General features: G+C 45.1%; 1 protein-coding gene across 2 annotated transcripts in view; it reads right to left on the bottom strand.

Moving 5' to 3' along the window:
* TRAPPC9 (trafficking protein particle complex subunit 9) overlaps window positions 1-26,554 on the bottom strand; it is a 953,009-nt gene that overhangs the window by 558,345 nt on the left and 368,110 nt on the right. For both annotated transcript variants that reach the window (XM_075581783.1, XM_075581782.1), the window contains one exon: window positions 6,172-6,314. In XM_075581783.1, the coding sequence (XP_075437898.1) occupies window positions 6,172-6,314 (143 nt within the window). The remainder of the gene's footprint in view (window positions 1-6,171; window positions 6,315-26,554) is intronic.

Raw genomic sequence — 26,554 nt, 5'->3', positions numbered from 1 at the left:
CCTCCACTGCTCGAGCGAAGGGGCGCGATCATCTCCCACTCTGCTCCGCTCGGTCCACCGGAAGCGATGTCTGGACACGCACGTGTCTCGTCGCCATCTTGGGTTGGGTCCCCAAGCGGGACCTCTTCCTCCACCACGATATCCGGCAACACCTTTTTCCGTCGTGGCGCCGCCTGGGCCTGGCTCTGTCCTTCCTCCGCCACCCCAACCTTGGGAGCCTGGGACAAGCATGGACTCTGCTTACCACTCCTGGGCGTTGGAGTGGACCTGTCGCCATCGGATCCGCTGGTCACCACGGCCGTGGGACTTCGCCGCGGTATGGGCGACACTCGGCTCCGTTCTTCGCCGACACCGGTAAGTGGCCCTCTTTTAATAGTATTGCTGCTGTAGTACGCCGGCGGTCGGGCCGTCACTACAATAAGGCTGAGGGACTCCTCGTCCGAGGACTCCAACTTGGCGTTAGGCCGGGGCATTCCGCTTGGTGATCTGCGGTGCGTCCCCCTTTTACCACCGCGTCGGTGACCGGGTTTCTCTGCCGGCTCTGTCTTGATGACCGGAGCTGGTCCCTGTTCTCCGGGACCCATAGTCTCCCTCCAGAGCGCACCGGGAAGTTCCGTGGTTAACATAGCAACATCTTCCGCAGCCTCCACTGCCTGAACCGGCACGAATGTTGGCATGGGCCATAAGTATTGTAGGCCATACTGAGCGCATCGTGCAGTAGAGCTCACCGCTCCGCCCGGCAGTCGGCACTGCAGGCATAAGCATGCCACCGTCTTTACACCCTCTACTCTGAGGATCAGGAAGCCTCCTTGGAGCCGAGTAGGGATGAGTGGTTATCAGAGGCCCTTCTTCTTGTTTGCAAGCCATAGTCACTAATGGAGGTACTCGCACTAGTGGTCTGTACTGCTTGATGGTTCCTCGCAACTGAAGGGCATGGGCTGGGTTGCCAACCCTTCCTCCAGCTTTCTCCATCCGCATCCGCCAAGATAGGAAATCACTCCCCCTGGTTGAAACTTGGGGGAGGTCCCGTTGACTTGTAGGCTGACCCAGCACAGAGGCGGAATTAGTCGCAGTCCATGTAGGCGCGGCTCCAGCTTTCGCGCCATACCCCCCAACAGGGCGGGGTCTCTCCTTTGGCGCCACTCCTGGCCAACTTTCTGCAAATTGAGCATTTGCAATATTCTCTGCAACTGGCCCACGCGGTTTCCCAGGGACGCAGGAACCGCCATCTTGGATTGCACTGTCAATCGGGTTCACTGTTGAGGTAGCGTTCGACTGTTTGTATGTTGAATGACAAGCAAGTCCATTACGTTCCTCCCATCTCACAATAATGTCCCCTTCGCTATCCTCAGGGTCAGTACCCCAAGGTCCTAACAGGACATACACGGCACAATCACTGTTTTCACACCATTCCACAGCAGGCTCACAAAAGTCTCTTCTGTAGCTTGCTCTTCTTCCTCACACAACATATTCGTTCTCTCCTTCGGCCTCCGTCAGCCATATTTGAGCTTCCGCACCACGCGGATTCTCCATTCTGGCGGGCGCCATTCGGCTACTGTTCCTTGAATTATTGTACATGGAGCTCCACTCTGTGGGGCAGCTGCCACACCGATACAATAAAAATGCCTTGTGCACCACCTTGTGTACCTAATGTAGATCTGACTCGTGTTGCACTACCTCAGGCCAGGCTCACTCTTTCTGTGTCTGCTGTATCTCCTTCCTCCCAGTCTGTGCTCCCTGCGGTGAGTGGTCTGGAATGGACTAGAGTACTCTGGTTCGTCCATGCAATACTTTGGGGTCTACCTGCTGTTGGTCAGTCTAGCGCAGACCCTCTCCAGGATTCCTGCTCTAAGTTACCAGTTTATCCCTTTAGGCGTCATACCACTAGCACTACCTCAAGGTTTCGGTTACAGCTATAGCCCGGCTCCAGACCCAGCAAACTCCTTGCAGAATCCCAGGGCGTCCGTGCGTTCCGCGTCACATGCAGCTCCCCTGACTACCCCTGGCTCCCTTCCACGCAGCACAAAGTGGCAGCAGACACTCTCCCTGTTTCCCAGTGTGCCTAGCAAAAGCCCGTCCTTGTGACAGGTATCTCAGCAGCGCCTCCAACTGTAACGGGTGTTCCCACTGGTCTGACCCACCCAATCTCACATTGGCCCCTGTGGTCTATCCAGCCCTCATTACATGTTCGTGTCTGGTGGTGCACCTGTAGGCAACAGGACTCCTGAGTCTCCCGCATGATGGTATTCGGGGATGTCAAGCCAGACCGGCAGCTGAGGTAGTGTGTGCGAGTCCTACCTATATCACGTGCAGCACCTCCACCTCATCAGGATCTATGCGTCTGCAGGTAGATGGTCCTGATGAGGAACTCCTTCTTGGTGGTGAGGGCCCCTGGAGAGTAACTGCAGACTCACACCATGGGGTTCTCATTGAACAAGTCATCTTTATTGTGCGTGGTGATAAGGCCCAGCTGCCCCTCACAGTCATTGCTTCAGCTGCACATTGCTCCGTGATCCCCTTTAAAAGGTACGCCCTCCCAATGGAGTGGGATTCCCTCTCCCCGCAGGGAGATCACCCCTGTGCCAGGTCCCTGGACACAGTTGGCCTTTTCTGGCTGGATATAGAATGGTGCCACTAGTTACTGCACTAGTGGGCACCTCAGAACTTGCTGCTTCACTTTCACCTTGTAACATCAACCCGCAGCAACCACACTAACTTTAGGCAGTGCAGTGCCTTATATATCTCAGGAGGCAGGCACATCTCTGATGTCACTAACCATGGACTCAGAGCATGTGGCCACTCCCATCCATACATAGGGCACCTCACCAGGGTGTGAGGGCAAACCTCCATGATTACTGCTGGCATTCCTGTAACTTACCAGGTTTTGCTGCCAGCAGGAGAGATGACTGTAGACATTGTTATGCATGGCTACATATGTATGCATGTATGTATGTGTGGATGTGTGTCTATGTGTCAATGATTGCACAAATAAAATAAAAAAATATTTATTAAACTTTTTTTTTTCTTTAAAAAAATCTTATTTAGGACTTTCTTCACGCACACACACACACACACACACACACACACACACACACACACACACACACACACACACACACACACACACACACACACACACACAGTACCTGCAGCTCCCGGCTCTATAACAGGGAAAAGCATGCGGCACGTGCACGCGCGGCCGCATGCAGTATAGAACGGGCCTAATAGGATTTGCCCGGACTCCAGAAAGAAAGAAAAAGTACTATTTAAGAAGAAGGCTTGCGGTCATCTCCCAAGAAAGCAGCTTCAAGCCAACCTGTAGTAGAGCTTCATAGGTCAACGCTATTGACTGGTCGTAATACATTCCTGAACATGGTGTGAGAGATTAATGTCTCTAGGACCAAGAGGAGAGATATCTCCCAGTAGCAAGACAGCAGCTGTACTGCAGAAAAGCTTCCTACTCAATATATTGTGAAGGTGCGTCTCCGTGTTGGGGAAGGCTCCGAGGTCCACTCAAATGAGTAGTACTCAGGGCTTTCTTAACATGGGAGACGCAGCTTTACTGAATATTGACTAGAGACCCAAAAGAATACCCTGGATGAAACAATGTTTAAGACAAAATAACAAATGTAACAACGGATCAGGAGGAATTGCTTCTTTAACATGTATGTCCTTCAATATGGTGTTCTCACCAAGCTATTCAACACAGACTTTGGGATTCAGTGGCAATTGTCCCTACTTTTCCCGAGCTCTGTAGCCACAGTATTTATACACTGCTTCATATACTGTAGTACTGCAGTGGTGTGGCCTATATCTTAATAAACTAAAGGCATACACTACCGACACACTTTATTGAAGTGTGGTCGGTACCGCAAGCCGGGAAATCTCCCGGCTTGCTAGTGGCCGCCCCTCGGCGTGCCGCGCGTCATAGACGCGCGGTCACGCGTCATCGGGAGCGTGCGCCCCCTGCACGCGTGTCCAGGGGCTCCCCGAGGGAGCCCTGGTGTCCCGCGATCGCGGGACAGCGGCAGGGGGTTCCGGGGGACCCGGCGGACCCGGCAGCGGTAGGGAGAGCGCCCCGATCGGAGGGCGCTCTTCCGCTGCTTCGGCGCGCGCCCGTCACACTCGGGCGCGCGCCAGGCTACTGCTGCGGCACAGAACGGGCAAATGCTCGAATAAACTGTGCCGCAGCAGTAGCTCAAGTATTTCAACAAAGCATTTACATAGAGAGAAAGAACCCTACGAGGACGCACACTAAACTCTACTAATAGAAAAATAAATACATTTTATTATTAATTATATGAGATGCGATGTGAACATAGATTAAAAAAAGCGCGCCAGCACAGCGTATGACTTTATCATGCAAGAAGATACAACTCCAATTTGTGGAGACGCAAACACTATAACTGGTAAGTATAATACATTGTATATAGATGCATGAAAACATGCGTAACTAGTATACAAATGGACTCCTTGTGTATGTCTGCTGTACCTTAATGACAATGCTTAAGTGTAGCTGTATAATGTGAATGGAGTACTGTGTACATGAAGGTGTCCTTCATAATAGCACCAGCTCAATAGCTGTGCAGGTAGGTAAACAATTTACTCTATTGACACACACTCAGATCCTTACAAATCCCTGATATACAGGTGTGTACCCGTAGTTCATAGTGAAGTTAATCCAGGATATACTCGGTAACCTCATTCATTCAGGATCACTAGTGAGAGACACTAGTGGAGACAGGACTGCAGTACCTTTATTCCAAGTGAAGGTTTATAATCCTTACTTATAACAGGGCTACTAGACAAGACGGTTTCTTTGTATTACGTCCTTTAGATCAAGATCTCTCTGATTATAGAGTATATTTGACGCAATACTCAATTTACCTTGTGATATACCAATTGTTAAAGTGCTGATTACTTAGGTATTAGCACTCATTTAAAGGGTACTTTAACTGCACAGACGGAATTTTCCGTAACTGGACAGTCTGAGTCTTCTTACCTTACAGACTTAGTGGCTTTATTTTCTTCTTTCCTGTCCTTCGTATGCATAGATTAAAGTGTGTTTACCTACCTGCACAGCTATTGAGCTGGTGCTATTATGTCCTTTTGAGACACACTTGTCCGTTTCTCAGACACCTTCATGTACACAGTACTCCATTCATATTATACAGCTACACTTAAGCATTGTCATTAACACATACACAAGGAGTCCATTTGTATACTAGTTACGCATGGTTTTATGCATCTATATACAATGTATTATACTTACCAGTTATAGTGTTTGCGTCTCCACAAATTGGAGTTGTATCTCTTGCATGATAGTCATACGCTGTGCTAGCGCGCTTTTTTTATCTATGTTCACGTTCGTATCTCATATAATTAATAACAAAATGTATTTATTTTTCTATCAGTAGAGTTTAGTGTGCGTCCTCGTAGGGTTCTTTCTCTCTGTCGTGTAATCCAATATGTGTATACCCTGATAGCACCACTCTAGGAAGTATAAGTTTTCTTTTCGGTAGGCTGAGCAGGCACTCTGTGTGTTTTTGTGTAAGCATTTACATAGTCCTGAATGGCCACTACCAACTAACCCAGTGTCTTTAACCATTTTTTGGTTGAAGAACCCTATATTTAAATTCTGAGGAACCCCAACCCTCTAATAGCGTGTCAGAGATCAGATGCATTGTTAGGAACCCCAACCCTCTCTAATAGCGTGTCTGAGATCAGATGCATTGTAAGGAACCCCAACCCTCTCTAATAGCGCGCCTGAGATCAGATGCATTATAAATTCTTCTGTATTTGGTACAATTTTCAAATGACCTGAAAACTGCAGAGGGATGCCCATGGAACCCAATGGTTCCTAGGAACCCCTGTTGAAAAACACTGCACTAATCTACAGCATTATATTATACACACTCTTACTTACCCACTCAGATTTATACCTACTGAATGGCTTGCTGGGAGCTTCTTAACAGCAGCCATTTTATGCTCCCAAAATGCTGTATCCGAGTTTGATACTGTATGTCCTGAGCTCTGGGATTCCCAGTGACAAGACTCAGTAGGACAGACATTCAAATGTAAATACATAGTTGGGGCAGCCTAGGTAGCATCTTTAACCTTTTGGCTGCCAAAGGGTTGCGTGATCAATGATAAAGAAAGGTAAGTACCAACCTTGTTGCAGGGAGGGTGCTGACGCGAGTGAAAAACACAGACGGTTCCACTTCCACATGCAGACCGAGGGAGAGGTTCCTGTAATACCCGTCTGCATGGCCCGGCCCACCCGAGTATTTGAAATGCAAGATCGCTTCCAGTGTCTAAAGGTAGAGAAGGAATAAGGAAGGACAGCGTCATGCTTCGGTTCTGGTATTCTTGGGCAGTATATAACAACACAAATGATCACAGGAATTGGACACTGGGATTCGAAGCAGGTTCCCCCGTGGCTAAGGCGGCTTCTTATCCAAAGAGGTTTTGCTTTTGTCTTGGATTTGGGGATTGGAACGTGTCTGTGGGAAAGGGGCCTTGAGCTTGAACTGGTTTCCCTTTCTAGAGGCAAAGAGCTAAGAGCAATTGTTACTTTTTGACAACATCCGATGAATGGATTTACTTTCCTGCACATTGGTGTTTGTGTATCAAATGCAAGGAATCGCAGGCACTGTTCATATAACCATATCATGCTACGTGACTCCCCCATAATCCTTGGGTTGCTCTTAATAACCCGCAAGATCACCTGATGTCAGTCGAGCAAAAATCAATATGTTGCCCTTAAACAGGCTGTCCAAGCAGCGCTTTAAAAAAAATAATTACCTTCATTGAAGGCTCATTACCTAAACTGCCGATCGATTGGTTCTCCCGTGATCGATCAGCAAAACTCCTAGTTCCCAGGGTTCACCAAATGGCTGACTTTCCGTTTCAATCAATTCATTGTTCATAGTGTAACTCGGCAGCTACAATGTATTCTTACTACAGCTCAACACCGTTATAGCGCTATATCGCGGTCTGAACTTGGCTCCCGATTTAAAAACACCTCCTTTCTTACCGGCATCTGAATTTCTCTCCTCTGCTCTCCCCTGCCGCGCAGACACACACCACGTGGAATTTGAAATGTTTTCTTTTTTGTTCTTTATACATTCAATACTTTCAGACACACACACACACACACACACACACACACACACACACACACACACAATGTGGGAGTTGAACATGAATACATTTTCTATATTATACATGCAGGAATCTAACTCAGGACCACAGCAGTGGTGTGATGTCACAGACTCATTAAATATACTTAAACTCTGTAGCACAGGCCAGTGAACTGCTCAGTGTACAATATGTTAAGTATTGTGTGTTTGTGTGTTTGTGTGTGTGTGTCATGTGACCCGCCTCTGCGCTAAAGATGGAGCGGAGAGAGCAGCCGTGGACAGGAGAGAAGAAATGCAGATGCCGGTAAGTCCTCCCGCCAAAATTTACGCAACCCCGGTTATAACGCAGTCTCATTCTCGTGGACCCCAGGGACTGCGTTATAACGGGGTTCAGCTGTACTAAGCTAACATTATCTATTGTTACAGTTTGCAACTCAACTGCTGGGAATATTGGCAACAAATAATCACAAACAGGAAAGTGTTACACAGAACTTGCACTGCTGGGGAGATGTGCTAAACGCCTGCTATAGAAATCTAAGGATGCTCAGTATATGAAACATGGCATTAAGAGTTGAATAATAACATAAATAAAAAATGTAAGTATTATCTAACACTACAGAACTGTTTTTTTTTTTTTTTTAAACCTCACGCATATATGCCCACTCTATGCCCAGGACATACTTGAAAATGAGAGGTAACACGCAATGTACTACTTCCTGTTAAAACATTTTATAAATAAATATAGTATATGAACTGCTCATTTAAAGGTGCCCTTTTCCCAATGACTTCCTTTAGAGAGACAGTCATGCAGAGGCTAATAGCTGCTGTAAGTGCTGAAGGAGCCCGGCTGTGCAGCGCGCCTTATTGCATTATGGAAGGCGGGCAGGGTTTTATTTTGCCCGCCCGCCTCTCTTCCTGCTCCTCTGCTGGGAGTCGCATTGTCTTGGTAACAAGAGGAGCTATTGCCTTCAGGAGAACCACGTAGCGTCACAAAGTCTCCCCATCATCACGGCAACACACCCCACCCAACATCAGGGCAATGCCACAACACATTGTGCCCCATGTACATATGTATGTGTTTATTACACTATAGTGGGAAACGGTCATGTATGCAAAAAATAAGCAAGGCCAAATAAGTGGGGCTGCCAAGTTATATGATAAACGGTTAACCCTCGTAGGCTGCGATTATACAGCCGAACTGCAGGGCGCGCGCATCTGTGATGTCACATTAGCGACGTCGCAGAGCGACTTGTGCACATGCTACTGCACGCGCGGCTGCAGGCCGGAATCTGGCTTTTTTATTGGACGGCCGTCGCAACGAGAAAACAAATTTGCAAAACGCTTCCACTGTCGCCCACATTGCAGCAGCACACGGTGCGACAGTCGCGCTTGGTATAAGAGCTTTGCGGCTATGTACAATTTTTGTTTGGGTGCTGCGCGGCGCCGCGTGCGTTTATGTAGAATCTCGGCCTATTCCTTTCTTGCTATCATATTGCAGAGAAAGGGAAGTGGGTACATGGAGGAGCCTCCCGACAGAGGTGGTAAGGGTTAATTAATACAGTAAGGGAATTCAAACATGCTTGGGGAAAGAAATAAAGCTAAATCCTAAATATAAGAGAGAGCCAGGGATCCAATAGGGTGAGAGGTTTTGGTGCTGTATGATTCTCATTACAGGAGAACTGCACTCCGTGATCAGGCTGTATTGGGAGGAGCCTGAGAAGCAGTGTCCCAGACATCCCGGCTGCCAGTCAAACTGAAGACGGTGACGTCACCCAAGTGCGCCGGATACACGCGGTACCGGAACGGACTCTCAGTGACTGAGGCGGCTGTGTTGTGTGTGCTGGGCCGAGCACTTCTGTATTGTGTGTATACTCACCTTCTCTTGTGAGTATTTTTATCTATGTTTTTAGGAAGGCGTCATTAAAAGTTTTTACTGTGCTGCGCAATCTTCTGTCCTTTTTCTGTTCCTTAACGAAGAAAAAGGTGCAGGATTCCTTAAAGACAGGATTTGAAGAGACAGCTTTTCAGGACCCACGGAGACACCGGATACCACTAGGGGTTCGTGCTATAACCGAGGCTTCCAGGATCAGGAAGGCATAAAGAACAGTTTCTCTCCCCTGCATGTGATCTAGCCACTTCTAGTAAGTAGGCATTTCAGATAACTCAGCTTTTGGAATAACCATTGTCTGTTCAAATATACTGCGCAATGTGTGCTCTCTCTGCTTGATATTTCATATATGCAGGATCAAGTCCATCCTATGAGAAGAACTGCTTGTTGCCCCTATGAACTGTGAACTGGGTTCGTTTCTCACCGGCCACTCAAGGTTGTAAAATTGGAACTATCACTTTATCACATACTCATTTGGGACTTTTTTCATCACACACTCATGCGCCAGGTTTTGTATCTATTTTTGTGTTTTTTGTTTTTGTATTGGTAGTAGGGTGTACCGAGCAACACTACAAGTTGGTTTACCAAGAGAGTATCAACACTATATTGCTTACAAATACAAAGTGTCACTGATATTTCACTTATAAACTAGGAGTACTTCTGCCATTTTATTTATAAACCCAAGGTTCCAGTTTCTGGGAAAAAAATAATAATATATATAATAATATATATATATATATATATATATATATATATATATATATATATATATATATATATATATATATATATATATATATATATATATATATATATATAAAAGAAAAGAGCTACATAGGGTTTTTATATCCATTGTCCTACCTTAGCCACCCCATAGGTTGTATTAACGCAGTTGGCTACTCACTCACGGTTAGGCAGGTTATTCCATTAGGCGCTCCTTTATTATTTCTGTTTTGTTTTGATATATATATATAATAATATGTATATATATATATATATATATATATATTATTTTTTTTAGAAAGGCTATTTGTGTTTAAAAGTATAAATCCTGTAGGGCAACAAAAAAATTAGGTCAACAGAGATATGCATTAGTATTTAGCATGTTTATTATTTCTTGATATCTGGCACTGGTCTGCAAATCTTGGAGGCAACTTCAGCCACTGCTTGCACTGCACCCTCACTGCTCTGCAGTACTCTGCAACCACCGGTTTAGTTATCCTATCTCCATAGTGGCCATGTTTAAGTAGTCAACATAAGTTGATGCTTCTGGACACTGCGAGTTGCGTAGCCCTGGCTAACAGGCGGCTGGTGCTGCGGCTAATACAATGTAACTCACTATATCCAAAGGGGTCACCTTCTATTGACTACTGCTTCACAGCAATTATACTGTATGGTTGAAATTGCATATATCAAAAGAGGTCAGCCATGAATAATGACAAAGTGAGGGCATTTAACGTTATATTTTTGAGGATTAAAACACCACTGTTTCTCACCTCCCCACCCTCCCACGAGTACTGGCGCCGTAGGAGATAATGAGGATAATGTTGCTCCTCCATTGCTTCAGTGTTTCTAGGAAAACTATTTCCAGATTTCCATGAACAGGAACGCTGTGATGCAAGTTATTTTTAAACGTTTAAAGTGCAGCAATCCATTTATTAGCAGAGCGGGGGCTTGTCTTCGGAAAATCAATGATCCATTATGAAAAGAGCAAGCTGTTCTTCAATTCATCAAACGACGACTGTATCTGGGGCCTCTTACTAGCTCTTCGTTAACACTAACAGGAGGCTGCACATGTACAAGGCAGAAGTGGCACGTTGCCCCTTTAAACATTAAGAGGCCGCACAACCACTGCAGAGCAATAAGTTGCAGGCCCTGCCGGCAGCAAATGTGTCCCAGAGCAGTCCCTCGTAGGACCAACGTGGACTCATGTCAGTGGAACAGAACTCAATGCATTGGATAGTAACATTATTTCATATAGCGATAAAGTAACCCCTGTTCTGCCAGAGTGGGCAATGAGAACAACCAACATGTCACGCAAGAGGACTCAGGGGGCTTTACGTACGGACATAAGGAAAAAGTATTACTTTCTCCCAATGGGACTCAAAGCGCGTCACAATTACAGTATAGTGCGTGTGAAGCAGCATTGTGCATAGGAATGTTACAGGCACAGGTTCCTGCCCCGTCGAGCTTAGGCTGTTTCCCCGCTGGCTACTGCAGCGCACGCTGTGGCGGACGCTGCAGGTACAGGAGCCGCCCCACAATGGGGTCGGGCCCGCTGCGAGGAGCGGCCGCCGCGCTGCGCTGACAGTTTCTCCTGCTCTCAAGAAAATTGAGATCAGGACTCGCAACGGAGCGCTAGGCCACGCCCCCCGGCGGTTCAGCCAATGAGGGCGAACCTGCCCCCGTCACGCCTCCCCCCACACCCCCCGTCTTTCCCCCTGCAGACCTGGGGACTCGGCTGCACTCGCCGCCAGCCTCGCACCTGGGGCCGAAGCCTTACAATCTATGTTTTTGGTGCCTGAGGCACATGGAGATTAAGTTACTTGCCCAAGGTCCCAAGGAGCTGACACTAGTATTTGAACCACGTTCCCCTGATTCAAACTCAGTGTCACTGTTTCCAGAGTCAGCGCCTTAACTCACCGAGCCGCTCCTTCAGCCCGATAGTGGGATGGTTGTCTAATCTTTCTCATAGTAATCCTGCTCATGATGAGGCTGCTTAAAAAAACCTGTAGGTAAATTGTATATCATTGCGGTACTTGGGTTGTAAAACTAATTAAGGTGCCATCATTTGCCAAACAGATACACTTCTAAAACATTAAAGCATCTGATCAACTTGAATGTCAGCGGTCCCGGAATAAATAAAACATATTCATTTTATACAGGGGCCAAGTATGTAAAAGGTTCATAATAAACGCGATGCCTACAAAAAAACACACATTTCATAGTTCAGCTGTTTAATTAATAGAAATAGTTTAGCCCGCTATGTGGGATCACCACTTTAAACACGAACAACCACTATGCAAATAACAAATTGCTTATTTTGAATCAACATTTTCAGTTACTAAGACTTCAGTGCTCACATCTATAGCCCATATTGAGGTTATTACCAGATAATGAATGATGCTGAATAAGCAATTAACTTTCTGCATTTTATCGGTATAGGTACATGCAACACATTTTATCAAATGTAGCATTTATTTCAAGCCAGTGCAGAGCAAATTGTAATGGCCTTGTGGGTTCATAGAAACACAATGTTCTACGCTATAGGCAATAATTGCTACTAATGCTTCAGGCTACATCTAATGGCAAGAATATATTTACCTGTAATCCAATTCCCTTCCCTTATATTTCCTCAAACACACAAGTGTCAATTAGGATATATGCAGGGAAACATGATAGATCTCTGTTCAATTTCATCTGCTGTGCGCAATTACAACTGAAGTCAAACGCTTCGCCCTGGAATGTAGGAGTGGTGATGTCATCAGCGGAAAGTCGTTCCTGGCGGATTAGCAATTAGGTAAATGACTAGTTTAGAGAATATTATAATGACTAGTTTAGAGAATATAAGAATAATATTAAATAGATAACCGGATATATACCATTTTCAAGGACAATATAGGTTCAAAGCTTGAGCACCCACCACCCAAAAAACAAAACCCCTTCAATGTGAACCCTGGAGGTCAGCTGTCATTTTGAGAACATACACTAACCCGTTTGCTGCCAGAGTGGGCAATGACAACAACCAGTGTCAAGCAAGAGGACTCATGGGGTTTTATGAACAGACAAAGTAAAAAGTACTGTATTACTTTCTGCTTGCACGTGATTTATATGGCAGAGGTTTCTGCTAAGAGTAGATGGCTTTTTTGTGACCATAGAGAAAGCTGGAAAAAATGTACATTGAGTCAGTATTTGGTAAATGTCCTACTTAGATGTCCATAGCATTGATCTCTCTCGCCGGATAAACCCTGTACTCCGTCAGTAAAGGCAGGTTAGACATTCCCCGATCTTTATATTCATACAGGATCGGTGATATATTTTGACCTCCTCTGTCCCGTCACTGGCAGACCCATGTCTAGCGCTGATGTTCTGATGCATCTGCCCCCATCCTAGTTGTATTGTATGTCTTTATTTATATAGCGCCATTAATGTACATAGCGCTTCACAGTAGTAATACATGTGGTAATCAAATAAATAACAGATAATATAAATAACAGATCATAGGAATAAGTGCTTTAGACATAAAAGTAACATTAAGGAAGAGGAGTCCCTGCCCCGAGGAGCTTACAGTCTAATTGGTAGGTAGGTAGAACGTACAGAGACAGTAGGAGGGAGTTCTGGTAAGTGCGTGTGCAAGCTTTATGTATCATGTGTTCAGAATATCCACAGTGCTATTCATAGGCTTCTTTAAGCAAGTGTGTCTTAAGGTGGGTCTTAAAGGTGGATAGAGAGGGTGCTAGTCGGGTACTGAGGGGAAGGGCATTCCAGAGGTGTGGGGCAGTCAGTGAAAAAGGTTTAAGGCGGGAGAGGGCTTTAGATACAAAGGGGGTAGAAAGAAAACATCCTTGAGAAGAACGCAAAAGTCGGGATGGTGTATAACGAGAAATTAGGGCTGAGATGTAAGGAGGAGCAGAAGAGTGTAAAGCTTTAAAAGTGAGGAGAATTGAGTGCGAGATGCAGGATTTGATCGGAAGCCAGGACAGGGATTTCATGAGGGGAGACGCGGAGACAGATCTAGGAAAGAGTAGAGTGATTCTGGCAGCAGCATTTAGGATAGATTGTAAGCGAGACAGGTGAGAGGCAGGAAGGCCGGACAGTAGTTTACATTTTGAGAGACTTTTACATGGCATTGCGCTCAACAATTGCGGTCATTCAACTCTATTAACTCAATATTCATATAATAGCACTCCGCTGCCATACCATATCCCCGCAATTCCCCAGCACTCCCTGATGCAGTGTAGGAGCAAATGGAGACACCGTGTCATTAATGATTGATGGTCAATATAAGCATATTGTATGCACACAGTGTCTCACCGGTATATTCTCTTATGGATTGAGAATACCCGCACCTACTCATTTTAGCTTTGTGATAGATGTTTTAAATAGGTATCTATTAAATATTATATTTTAGTTATTGGGGTTTTCAGTCAAGTGAATTTCCTATGGAAGACTTATCTACAGCCCTTAATTTTTTCTACAAATATTACCTATTCACAGCACTGCACCCACAAAGTAATCACACGTGTATATTTTTTCATCATACTTTAATGCGTTGACTTCAAGACTTCTTAAGTTGATCAACTTCGGCCTATTTGTTTCTTCAGTATTTGGTAAATCCTATTTTATTATTCGAAGCAGTTCACTTTATGTCACTTGGTGCTGAAGATAGGCTTGAAATCTGAAATATTAATTATGCTATATTTTCTATATACAGGCATACAGTACCCCGCATTAACGTAACGCAATGGGACCGGAACATGTATGTAAAGCGAAAATGTACTTAAAGTGAAGCACTACCTTTCCCATTTATCAGTGCATGTACTATACTGCAATCGTCCTATACGTGCATAACTGATGTAAATAACGCATTTGTAACAGGCTCTATAGTCTCCCCGCTTGCACACAGCTTCGGTACAGGTAAGGAGACGGTATTGCTGTTCAGGACGTGCTGACAGGCGCATGCGTGAGCTGCCGTTTGCCTATTGGGCGATATGTCCTTACTCGCGAGTGTACTTAAAGTGAGTGTCCTTAAACCGGGGTATGCCTGTACATATCCAGCATGTAACTAGTTAATTTAGTATTAAGTTAGAATTTATATTGGAAAATGATTAGCTGACTCTGCAATGATAAGAAGTTAAATCAGTCTGAAGACAGGGAGGTGTAGAAATGTTTGTCTACGGAGTTGCAAGAGTTTGAATTCAAAGGTTAATTAAATAGGGTTAGTTAATAAGACAATACAATATGTTTTGAATGATTAGGAACATAGGATTAACTATAGTTACTTAGTGACAGAACAAAGAGCTTCTTCTACATCAAAGTAAATTAAGGAATATTGGTTTAGACATTGATGATTGACTAAGAATATTTGGCTGACAGTGAGAAAAACAGGTATTGCTATGTTGAGAAAAATGTATATAGAGTATCTGGATTTATAGAATTCAGAATCATTAAACACCACGAAGATATGAACTAAGCACAAGATTATCCACTCCATAACTACATTCTATATGCCTGAAATGATGCGGTAAAAGATGTATTCTATCGTCTCTGAATAAATTGTGACAAGAATCGTGTCGTGGACTATTTGATGGGACATTCATTTGCACCCATTTAATGAAGAACATCTTCATTTGGCGAATCAGTAAGACTTATGTTTAGGTGCCTCAGGCACCAAATTTAGATTGCAAGCTCATTGGTATACATCTAAGTACAGCACTGTGTACATTGCCTGTGCCAAGTAAGAAAATACAGGCATACCCCGCATTAACGTACGCAATGGGACCGGAGCATGTATGTAAAGCGAAAATGTACTTAAAGTGAAGCACTACCTTTTTCCCACTTATCGATGCATGTACTGTACTGCCATTGCCATACACGTGCATAACTGATGTAAATAACACATGTGTAATAGGCTCTATAGGCTCCCCGCTTGCGCACAGCTTGGGTACAGGTAGGGAGCTGGTATTGCTGTTCAGGAAGTGCTGACAGGCGCATGCGTGAACTGCCGTTTGCCTATTGAGCGAGATGTACTTACTCGCGAGTGTACTTAAAGTGAGTGTCCTTAAACCGGGGTATGCCTGTATATATATACAGTATATAATATAATGTGTCACTTAACGCATTAGAGGGTAAAATTGGATCAAAGAACATAGAGCCACAAGATGAACATTACAATCTCTGAATCTATCTTGCTTCAAAATTGTGTTGATACAGTACATCTCCTCCTAAATGTAATAAACAGATAATACAGAGAAAACAGACAGGGAGTGCACTTACATTGTCTTTCAGACTTCAATTATTCATCTTATTACAGCAAAATCACTTTAGTTTCAACAATGGCTGCATTGTCAAGATCACCATACTATGGGCTATTTCTATAACTGCTACAATAGCTTATAGACTGCCACAGAGAATCTGTGCAGAAAAAGGGCAGATCAGCTACTTAAGCGGGTATAGAATAAGACCGTAAATCCTTCCAATACAAAATAGAGTCTTCATTAGTTAGATGTTTTGGCCACAGAGACAGAATAATGAATATAGGCTTCTAACTTGTTGGCCAGAAAAGAAATGATGTTAAAGAATTGATCAATAAAGGTGCATGAGCATAGTCCCAAGTATCCATATCACATGGACATAATGCCAAGTATCCATATCGCATGGGATAATAGTCACAAGTATCCATATAGCATGGGCATTGTCCCAAATATCCATATCGCCTGGACATAGTCCCAAGTATCCATATAGCATGGGCATTGCCCAAATATCCATATCGCCTGGACATAGTCCCAAGTATCCATATAGCATGGGCATTGCCCAAATATCCATATCGCCTGGACATAGTCCCAAGTATCCATATTGCATGGACATAGTCCCAAATATCCATATCGCTTGGACATAGTCCCAAGTATCCATATAGCATGGGCTTTGTACCAAATATCCATATCGCCTGGACATAGACCCAAGTATCTACTGTATATCGCATGGACATAGTCCAAAGTATCCATATCGAATGGATATAGTACCAAATATCCATATCGCATGGACATAGTCCTAAGTATCCATATCGCACGGATATACTGTAGTACCAAGACTCCATATCGCATGGACATAGTCCTAAGTATCCATATCGAACGGATATAGTACCAAGACTCCATATCGCATGGACATAGTCCTAAGTATCCATATCGCATGGATATAGTACCAAGACTCCATATCGCATGGACATAGTCCTAAGTATCCATATCGCATATGTATAGTACAAAGTATACACATCGCATGGACATAGTCCCACGTATACATATCGTGGATACACACCAGTGCGAGAAAGAAATATATCTTTGTGATTTAATTTTTAGATCTTAATAAAAGTTGCGTGTTAAATATTTCTCTCTCTCACTAGTGCACATCCACAATGGTAATACTAGGGCTATGTCCATTTCTATCAATTAAGTCTTTATAATTATCCATAGGGTAGCGCCCCTTCCTCATGGCAGTAAGACAGGAGTGAGAAACCTTATTTCATTCTCAGGTAAAGATAAGAGTAATCTCCTTGCTTTTGAGAGCTGGATGTAAAAGAAAGTCATATGTTGCGCCGCATGTTAAGAAGACGTTAGGCATATGAAAGAGTCAATGAAAACAGGCAGTTATGCAGAGGGTTGGTTGAAAGGATGTGTGTTTGTAACGTGGGATGCATAGGCAGATAAAAGAATAAGGTAACAAATGCCACATACTTATTAGTTTCCACTTTTACGTTAAAACAAAACGAATCCAAATACATTGAAGACATTGCTCTCGAGAGATCGTTTCACAACAATGCTCAGTCTTACAATTCCCTAGCAAATTGTGAAGGTGCTCGTCACAAATCAGGAGGCGGACCCGCAGGGCTGAGGAAGGGATACAAATAAACCGACCACAACCCAGGGACAGAGTCCTGTAAGAGTGTCCGTAGTTGGTATGAAAGCAGCGGTGGGTGGGGGGGGGTTACGGGGGGAGGGGGCATAGTTGCAAAGTCCAGGGGACAGGCAGAGGTCAGGGCTGGCGGCAGAGGTGCAAAGTCGTGGAGGCAAGCGGAGGTCAGGGCAGGCGGAAGGCAGCGAGGTCGGGGTCACGGTCCAGGGTCAGCAACAGGAATTCAAAACAGGCAAGAGGGCAAAACTTAACTGCAAAGACCGACAGGAGCTGCAAACACACAGAACTTTGCTCAGCGACTCCCTATGGTAACTGCAGCCTTATAAAGCAGGCTGCCAGTACCCAAAATAGCCACAGAGAGCAGAAAGGGCAGGAGAGACCGAAAAACTGAACCGTAGTGAAAACCTGGCATGGATCAAGCAGAATCCTAACACAAAAGATTTGTCACCAATATTCACGCACACAAAACATAACGCTATCTGTATAACTATACACGTGATTCAGATAAAAAAGAAAACCCTCAATGAGTTTTTGGCTATGTACCCTTCTGTTTTCCCAACCTTTTCCTGGCTCGCTGCACTTCAATTTACAGTGCGCACAAAGAGTATATTCTGCATGGTTCTGGAGTCGGAATTCTGGACACTTCCATCCTTATTTATGATCTATGTCTTACAAGGCAGCTCTGAGATCCAATTAAAGATAAAACATTTTCATTTGTGAGATTCAGAAACGGAAAGTACAGTGGGTCTGCGACGCCTTCTCCTTTCCAAAGAAAAAGATTATGCCCAGATATTTAAACATTTTTATTTTAACAACGCCGTGTAATATCCACACAAAATTAGACAATCAATATTACATGGAAATTGTAACACGCAAAACCATAAACTGTTCCCGTTCCGCCATCTGTGCTTATGTGTACTTTGCAATTTAGCATTTCGTCTGGATGGAAAATATCCGATTAAAAAAAAAAATAATGTCTCGGTTACAAAGGGATACAGATTTCAAGACGAGCGCTGCATGAATCCCATGCAAGCGACAACAAGAAATGTTCTTTTCAAGTAACATGAAAATTTTGGAAATGAAAATCAAAGAGAGAGGGCAAATTGCCCTCTGGGGCAACACATAGTGAGACAGAAATAGATCGTGTGGGATCGGGAGTCATTCAAAAACCAAGTCAATTTTGACCAAGCCAGCAGGGTGGAGAAAACATGCTAAGAAAACAAAGCATGCAAGTCTCAGGCCGTTGCAGCTTGGGCTATTAGATGTACAGGCATACCCCGCATTAACGTACGCAATGGGACCGGAGCATGTATGTAAAGCGAAAATGTACTTAAAGTGAAGCACTACCTTTTTCCACTTATCGGTGCATGTACCGTACTGCAATCATCATATATGTGCATAACTAATGTAAATAACGCATGTGTAACAGGCTCTATAGTCTCCCCGCTTGCGCACAGCTTCGGTACAGGTAGGGAGCCGGTATTGCTGTTCAGGACGTGCTGACAGGCGCATGCGTAAGCTGCCGTTTGCCTATTGGGCGATATGTACTTACTCGCGAGTGTACTTAAAGTGAGTGTACTTAAAGCGGGGTATGCCTGTATAAAATTCTTTCACATGAAAATAATCAAAGTGTTATGTGATACAACTATACACGTTTTTCTTTCTATCTTTTAGATTACTTTTTGTTGCTGGGACGCCCCAATATCATACCAAGGAAAAGGTGATAGTTTAATAACTGTCATGGAAACCTATTAAATACAATGACTTTGAAGGAAAATCTATCATACATGAGACGAGCCTTCATGCAATAATGCCTTCATATCAAAAAAAACAATCGCTTAGAAGCATTGAAAAAAAATCATTAAAAAAAAATAAAGTCTTCAACATCCAAGCTACAGCAAAGACAAACTCCGCAGTGTATTTGCATGTCTTCCATTGGTGGCCAAACCGGCTTCCTTCATCTTATTGTCACGTTATACGGTGTTCAAGGTGCAGGCATTGATTGTGAGTATTGGGACATTTTTCGCTTCCTACAGCACCTACTGTACATAAGGCCGCGATTACAAATGTGTGTTCCTCAATGAGGCCGCCCATAGTGCGTGCGAGCGCTGCAGAGAGACAGCGCGGGCGATTTTTAAAATACAAATCCATTTATTTTATTTTTGCGCGACGGCCGTGTCACATGACCGGTTCAGCCAATGAGGGCGAACCAGCCTGGTGTGCCTCCGCCACGCCTCCCGATTGCCTCCAGCCTCAGTGGATGTTTTTCGCGCGGGCTCGGTCACGCTGCAACTATAATTGCGGCTTTCGTTTACATGGACTCCCTAAAGGCCTGCTGTATTACACACTTTGTACAGCTACATCTGAGACGAGAAAGCAAACACTGAATGGGTGCTGAATGATCAGGGAAATCGTGCTGGGAAACCTCTGGCTAAAGGGGGAAAAAGTGAGCAGTTGAGTTGCTTCCTTACTGCTTATTAAATATATAAAAAACGGAGCAGATTTGACCACTTTTGCCCTTAAAATGGGCTGTTTTTATACAGGGAAGCCTGTAGCCCAGGGAAGCTTATGGAGATGCTAGTCATGCCCTCTACTTGCCCCACTGCCAGGGAGATGCTAGTCATGCCCTCTACTTGCCCCACTGCCAGGGAGATGCTAGTCATGCCCTCTACTTGCCCCACTGCCAGGGAGATGCTTGCATGCCCTCTACTTGCCCCACTGCCAGGGAGATGCTGGCCATGCCCTCTTCTTGCCCCATTGCCAGGAATATGCTGGCCATACCCTCTACTTGCCCCACTCCCAGGGAGATGCTGGCCATGCCCTCTACTTTCCCCACTCCCAGGGAGATGCTGGCCATGCCCTCTACTTGCCCCACTCCCATGGAGATGCTGGCCATGCCCTCTACTTGCCCCACTCCCATGGAGATGCTGGCCATGCCCTCTATTTGCCCCACTGCCAGGGAGATGCTGGCCATGCCCCCTTCTTGCCCCATTGCCAGGAATATGCTGGCCATGCCCTCTACTTGCCCCACTCCCAGGGAGATGCTTGCCATGTCCTCTTCTTGCCCCACTGCCAGGGAGATGCTGGCCATGCCCTCTACTTGCCGCACTCCCATGGAGATGCTGGCCATGCCCTCTTCTTGCCCCACTGCCAGGGAGATGCTGGCCATGCCCTCTACTTGCCGCACTCCCATGGAGATGCTGGCCATGCCCTCTTCTTGCCCCACTGCCAGGGAGATGCTGGCCATGCCCTCTTCTTGCCCCACTGCCAGGGAGATGCTGGCCATGCCCTCTACTTGCCGCACTCCCATGGAGATGCTGGCCATGCCCTCTACTTGCCGCACTCCCATGGAGATGCTGGCCATGCCCTCTACTTGCCCCACTCCCATGGAGATGCTGGCCATGCCCTCTACTTGCTGCACTCCCATGGAGATGCTGGCCATGCCCTCTACTTGCCGCACTCCCATGGAGATGCTGGCCATGCCCTCTACTTGCTGCACTCCCATGGAGATGCTGGCCATGCCTTCTACTTGCCCCACTCCCATGGAGATGCTGGCCATGCCCTCTACTTGCTGCACTCCCATGGAGATGCTGGCCATGCCCTCTACTTGCTGCACTCACATGGAGATGCTGGCCATGCCCTCTACTTGCCCCACTCCCATGGAGATGCTGGCCATGCCCTTTACTTGCTGCACTCACATGGAGATGCTGGCCATGCCCTCTACTTGCCCCACTCCCATGGAGATGCTGGCCATGCCCTCTACTTGCTGCACTCACATGGAGATGCTGGCCATGCCCTCTACTTGCTGCATTCCCATGGAGATGCTGGCCATGCCCTTTACTTGCTGCACTCACATGGAGATGCTGGCCATGCCCTCTACTTGCCGCACTCCCATGGAGATGCTGGCCATGCCCTCTACTTGCCCCACTCCCAGGGAGATGCTGGCCATGCCCTCTACTTGCTGCATTCCCATGGAGATGCTGGCCATGCCCTTTACTTGCTGCACTCACATGGAGATGCTGGCCATGCCCTCTACTTGCCGCACTCCCATGGAGATGCTGGCCATGCCCTCTACTTGCCCCACTCCCAGGGAGATGCTGGCCATGCCCTCTACTTGCTGCACTCCCATGGAGATGCTGGCCATGCCCTCTACTTGCTGCACTCACATGGAGATGCTGGCCATGCCCTCTACTTGCCCCACTCCCATGGAGATGCTGGCCATGCCCTTTACTTGCTGCACTCACATGGAGATGCTGGCCATGCCCTCTACTTGCCCCACTCCCATGGAGATGCTGGCCATGCCCTCTACTTGCTGCACTCCCATGGAGATGCTGGCCATGCCCTCTACTTGCTGCACTCACATGGAGATGCTGGCCATGCCCTCTACTTGCTGCATTCCCATGGAGATGCTGGCCATGCCCTTTACTTGCTGCACTCACATGGAGATGCTGGCCATGCCCTCTTCTTGCCCCACTGCCAGGGAGATGCTGGCCATGCCCTCTTCTTGCCCCACTGCCAGGGAGATGCTAGCCATTCTCTCTCCTTGCCCCTCTGACAGGGCTTAGTGTAGCGAGGGGCACAGCGAGGCCGCGGTTGAGGTGAACACTATTTGGGGACAATTACACATAAATCTGGTTCCAGCTGTACAGGTACAATCCTTGCGATGATCTTTCAAGAGCAGAAACCATGGAGAACGATTAAGGTCCATAATTACTAAGCGGTGCTATGCCATCGGAAACCATCTTGCGCTGGAAGATCCTTACAACCCATTTACTTGCTTTCTGGCACCATACATTGTTGTATGGCTGCACCGCTTAGTAAATATATATTATGGCCCTACATACATTTTACTTGTAGTGAAGAATTTTACCACCTTTACGTATGTATGTACTGTATGTATGTATGTGCTTAACATATGTATGTACTGTATGTATGTGCTGAACGTATGTATGTACTGTATGTATGTGCTGTACGTATGTATGTATATCCTGTAAGTACTGTATGTACATCCTGTTTGTACTTTATGCATATACTGTATGCACATACTGTATGTATGTCCATATGTACACACATAGTACTTACATATAGTATGTCTGTATGTACGCACTGTATGTATGCCTATATGTACATATATGAAGCGGACTCCCCAGCTTCAAACTCTGTGCCTTTTATTCACCGCTCGTTCAGCCCCATAACATACCGGGCAAACCATGGCATTACATTTAAACAAGGTAAACAAGTGACTACATAATACATCAATACTACGGGACACTTGTTACAAAATGCGATATAACATGTATTGAGATGAGCTTTGTACAGCTGCATTCTTCCTCAGGACAGGCAGTGCTACTGTACAAACGCTTTCTATTAAGCAGAAGAAAACAAAGCCAACAGGCCGTGTGTATAAAGATGAAGAGGACAGAGGAGATCAGAAAGGGAAGCAGAGAACGAGACAGGGGGATGCTTAATAACACATCAAAAAAGGAGAGATGTGCGGCATCATTACAAAGGTGCAAGAGATCACGCAGGTTAAAACTGATGTCGACTTAATGTGTGTTAATTAAGAAAAAAAATTGAAATCCCAACTCCCCACTACTTCCTGGTAAAATAGTTTATAAATAAATAAATACATTCTCTCACCGTTTCCCTCTTAAGACAAAACTGCTGCTAGCATCAACCTCTTCTACTTGATGCATCAATAGCAAAGCACGCGCCTCACTGCGTTATTAGCTATAACTATTACATTATGCTATGAGCCGATTCCACTTCCCAAAACCACGGGAACACTGAAACGCTCTCTCTTTTTAATCGTAGTCCTAACAGGATCGTGTGAGGGTTTGCCACGGCAAAAGGAAACGTAGGAGTTCCTCACATTAAAACACAGCTCCTATCCAGTGTATATGAGCATGTGGAGCAGTGTTTAGGGGATAAGAAGAAGATGGGAAGCTTGTACAAGGTGAACCTAAGGATTAGATGGTTGTTAGGCTGCACGATGACACGTGATGATCTTCCTCACTAATTACAGTGCTGCACTTTTTCACTTATACGCATCCTGCAGACATTTTACTACTTGGAATCTGGCCAACGGCTGCTATAAAATGACAATAAAGGGAAACAAATTCCATATAATGGGGAGAACAGCAATTAAGGCTTAGGCAAAAGGAGAGCCTGCCCCGCAGAACTTGCAATCTATGTGACTTGGCTTTTTACTTTCCATTTCATGGGTTGGAATGGTACACAATATGGTACCCAATGTTATTGGGAATGTTAGTACAGTTTGCCGACTTCCTTTTGGGGTGAAACGGCCTCCGTGTCCCACTGGAAAACGTGGATCATGCAACCCTTCGAGCGATCGCTTCTCAGACTGCGCGATACATTTTGTCCAGTGCACGTTTGCGTAACAGACATATAATAGTTAACAGAAATGCAGTCGGGCACAATCCCACGCCGAGACGGCGCAGTAAAATGAAACGGCCTAATAAAGGGAATTAGGCGCTTTCCAACTGTGATCACAGTGTCTCTCTCCCTGTAAGAACTGATCAATATCTGTTACTGTATGTACAGGGACTTTCTGTATTAGAAAACGAGCCAGTAAAAGCGCACATTAATCAGAGTGGTTATTTCACTTCAGAACAGAAGAAGATAAATGGTCTGAAGAGCGCGTTTATACTTATTTATTTAAAGTAATACAATATTGAATTTTGACATAGTCCAAAATGAAACCCTGGAGCACAGCAGCGTTAGAGAAGGTTCAATTTCCCCCCTCATTACTATTTTAACCCTTCCAGTGACAGAGAGGCCATGAATATATTGCTATGAGTTGTTGGCCTCTCTGGCAATAAAAGGTGTCCTAAACGGAGGAAAGGCATGGAGAATACCGCAGGCTTCAACAGCAATTACTGCTTAAATGTCCATTTTAATGCATATACCTTTTAGTCGGTAGAGGACAAGTGTTTTACATTTCGGGGCGCGAGCCCCTTCATCAGAACACCCCCCATTGGTGAATAAGAACAAACACATATATAGTATAAACAGCCACTGAAAGCATTCTTCTCAGTTTGGGTCTCATTTTCACTGGGTATGTGGAGAGCATGTTAAACCCATGATCACCATGATATCTATCTATCTATCTATCTGGTGATCATGGGTTTAACATCCTCTCCATATACCCAGTGAAAATCAGGCCCAAAATATATATACATACAAGCGTCATATGGCATGGCATTAAGTTCCTTACAATGCATCTGATCTCAGGCTCGCTATTAGAGAGGGTTGGGGCTCCTTACAATGCATCTGATCTCAGACGCTGTTAGAGAGGGTTGGGGTTCCTTACAATGCATCTGATCTCAGACGCTGTGAGAGAGGGTTGGGGTTCCTTACAATGCATCTGATCTCAGATGCTGTGAGAGGGGGTTGGGGTTCCTTACAATGCATCTGATCTCAGACGCTGTGAGAGAGGGTTGGGGTTCCGCAGAATTTCACAGTATAATTATTCGGTTCCAAAACAAAAAAAGTTGGAAACCACTAGACCAAGATCTTCCCTTAATCTTAACCACCTTGCTGCAATCTACTCAAGCACAAGTGAATAGAATGCACACAATATTAGAGATGTGTTTTAACCATGTATCTACCCATCATATATTAATTTGTAAACGAAACAGTTGTGAACTAAATAAAACAAATTCCAAGGTAACATTCATGATGGCTCCTCTACATTAGTACCGTATGTACACCTCCTACTCCCAAATACTGTATACTCTGATCTGGCCTCTTTGGAGACCAGTTGAAGACCCCTGATGTATACTAATCATGCATTCATGGCAAGCAACAGGTATGTGGTTTTCTTTGATATACTTAGATCGTAAGCTCTTCGGGACAGGGACTCCTTTTTCCTAAATGTTACTTATGTCTGAAGCGCTTATTCCCATTATGTATTATATCCCGTGTATTATTGCTGTGAAGCGCTACGGACATAGTTGGCGCTGTATAAATAAAGATATACAGTACATACTGTTGCACCCCAGTGCTGCCTTCCTGTCAACTCGCGTATCTATTTTTTGGTTGAACTTTATTGTTTAGAATAAAAAAAAAAAATAAACAAAACAAATGCTATGAACAAGGTATAGAATAATAGTTACGGCCTCGAGGAGAAAAGTCTTTGAAAAATAGAAATTCCCATTACCAAAGAAAGGAATAGGGAGACAATAGAGGTGTGAGGAAAACAATTTGAACTGAGGGAGAGGATGACAGAGGGGAGGGGGGGAGATGAGAGGGGGGAGGATGAGAGCGGGGTGAGGAGGATGAGAGCAGGGGGAAGATGAGAGGGGGGGAGGATGAGAGGGGGGTATGGATGAGAGGGGAGGAGGATGAGAGGGGGGAGGGGATGAGAGGAGGATGAGGGGGGGAGGGGATGAGAGGGGGTAAGGATGAGAGGGGAATACTGTACCAAGTTAAATGTGAGGGTTCCACGTACAGGGGTATACCAAATATTGCAAGACTAGAAACTTGTACAGAACAACAAAAACACAATATAGAAAAGCAGTGGGTTTCAAAGGACGCTTTAAGCAAAGAAACCATTATCTACTGAGCTTGTCCTTGAGTTTTGTCAGCCAAGATTTTACTTTGTTAATGTTTCCGAACCTTGATTTCTTTGAGCTGCCTACACAACTCGTTTAGCTCCAAAACATAACTAACATTTACTTAAGGCAAATGTATTTATGTCTGCACAAATTGCTTTCATCGTCTCTTTTCATCCAGATCACACACTTATTGGTTTATTCCAATAGTCTTCTGAGCATCACGGAGGTACAGTAGCTTTAGGGTGAACTACTTGCTACGTGGTTGGAATGAACACATTCTGTGAATGATCCGCTTCTGTACATTGCACAGGAGCTTG

The sequence above is a fragment of the Ascaphus truei genome, chromosome 2 (genome assembly GCF_040206685.1).
Source record: "Ascaphus truei isolate aAscTru1 chromosome 2, aAscTru1.hap1, whole genome shotgun sequence".
Taxonomy (NCBI): Eukaryota; Metazoa; Chordata; class Amphibia; order Anura; family Ascaphidae; genus Ascaphus; species Ascaphus truei.
Note: the sequence above shows the minus strand (reverse complement) of the source record. Positions and strands in the feature narration are given on the sequence as shown.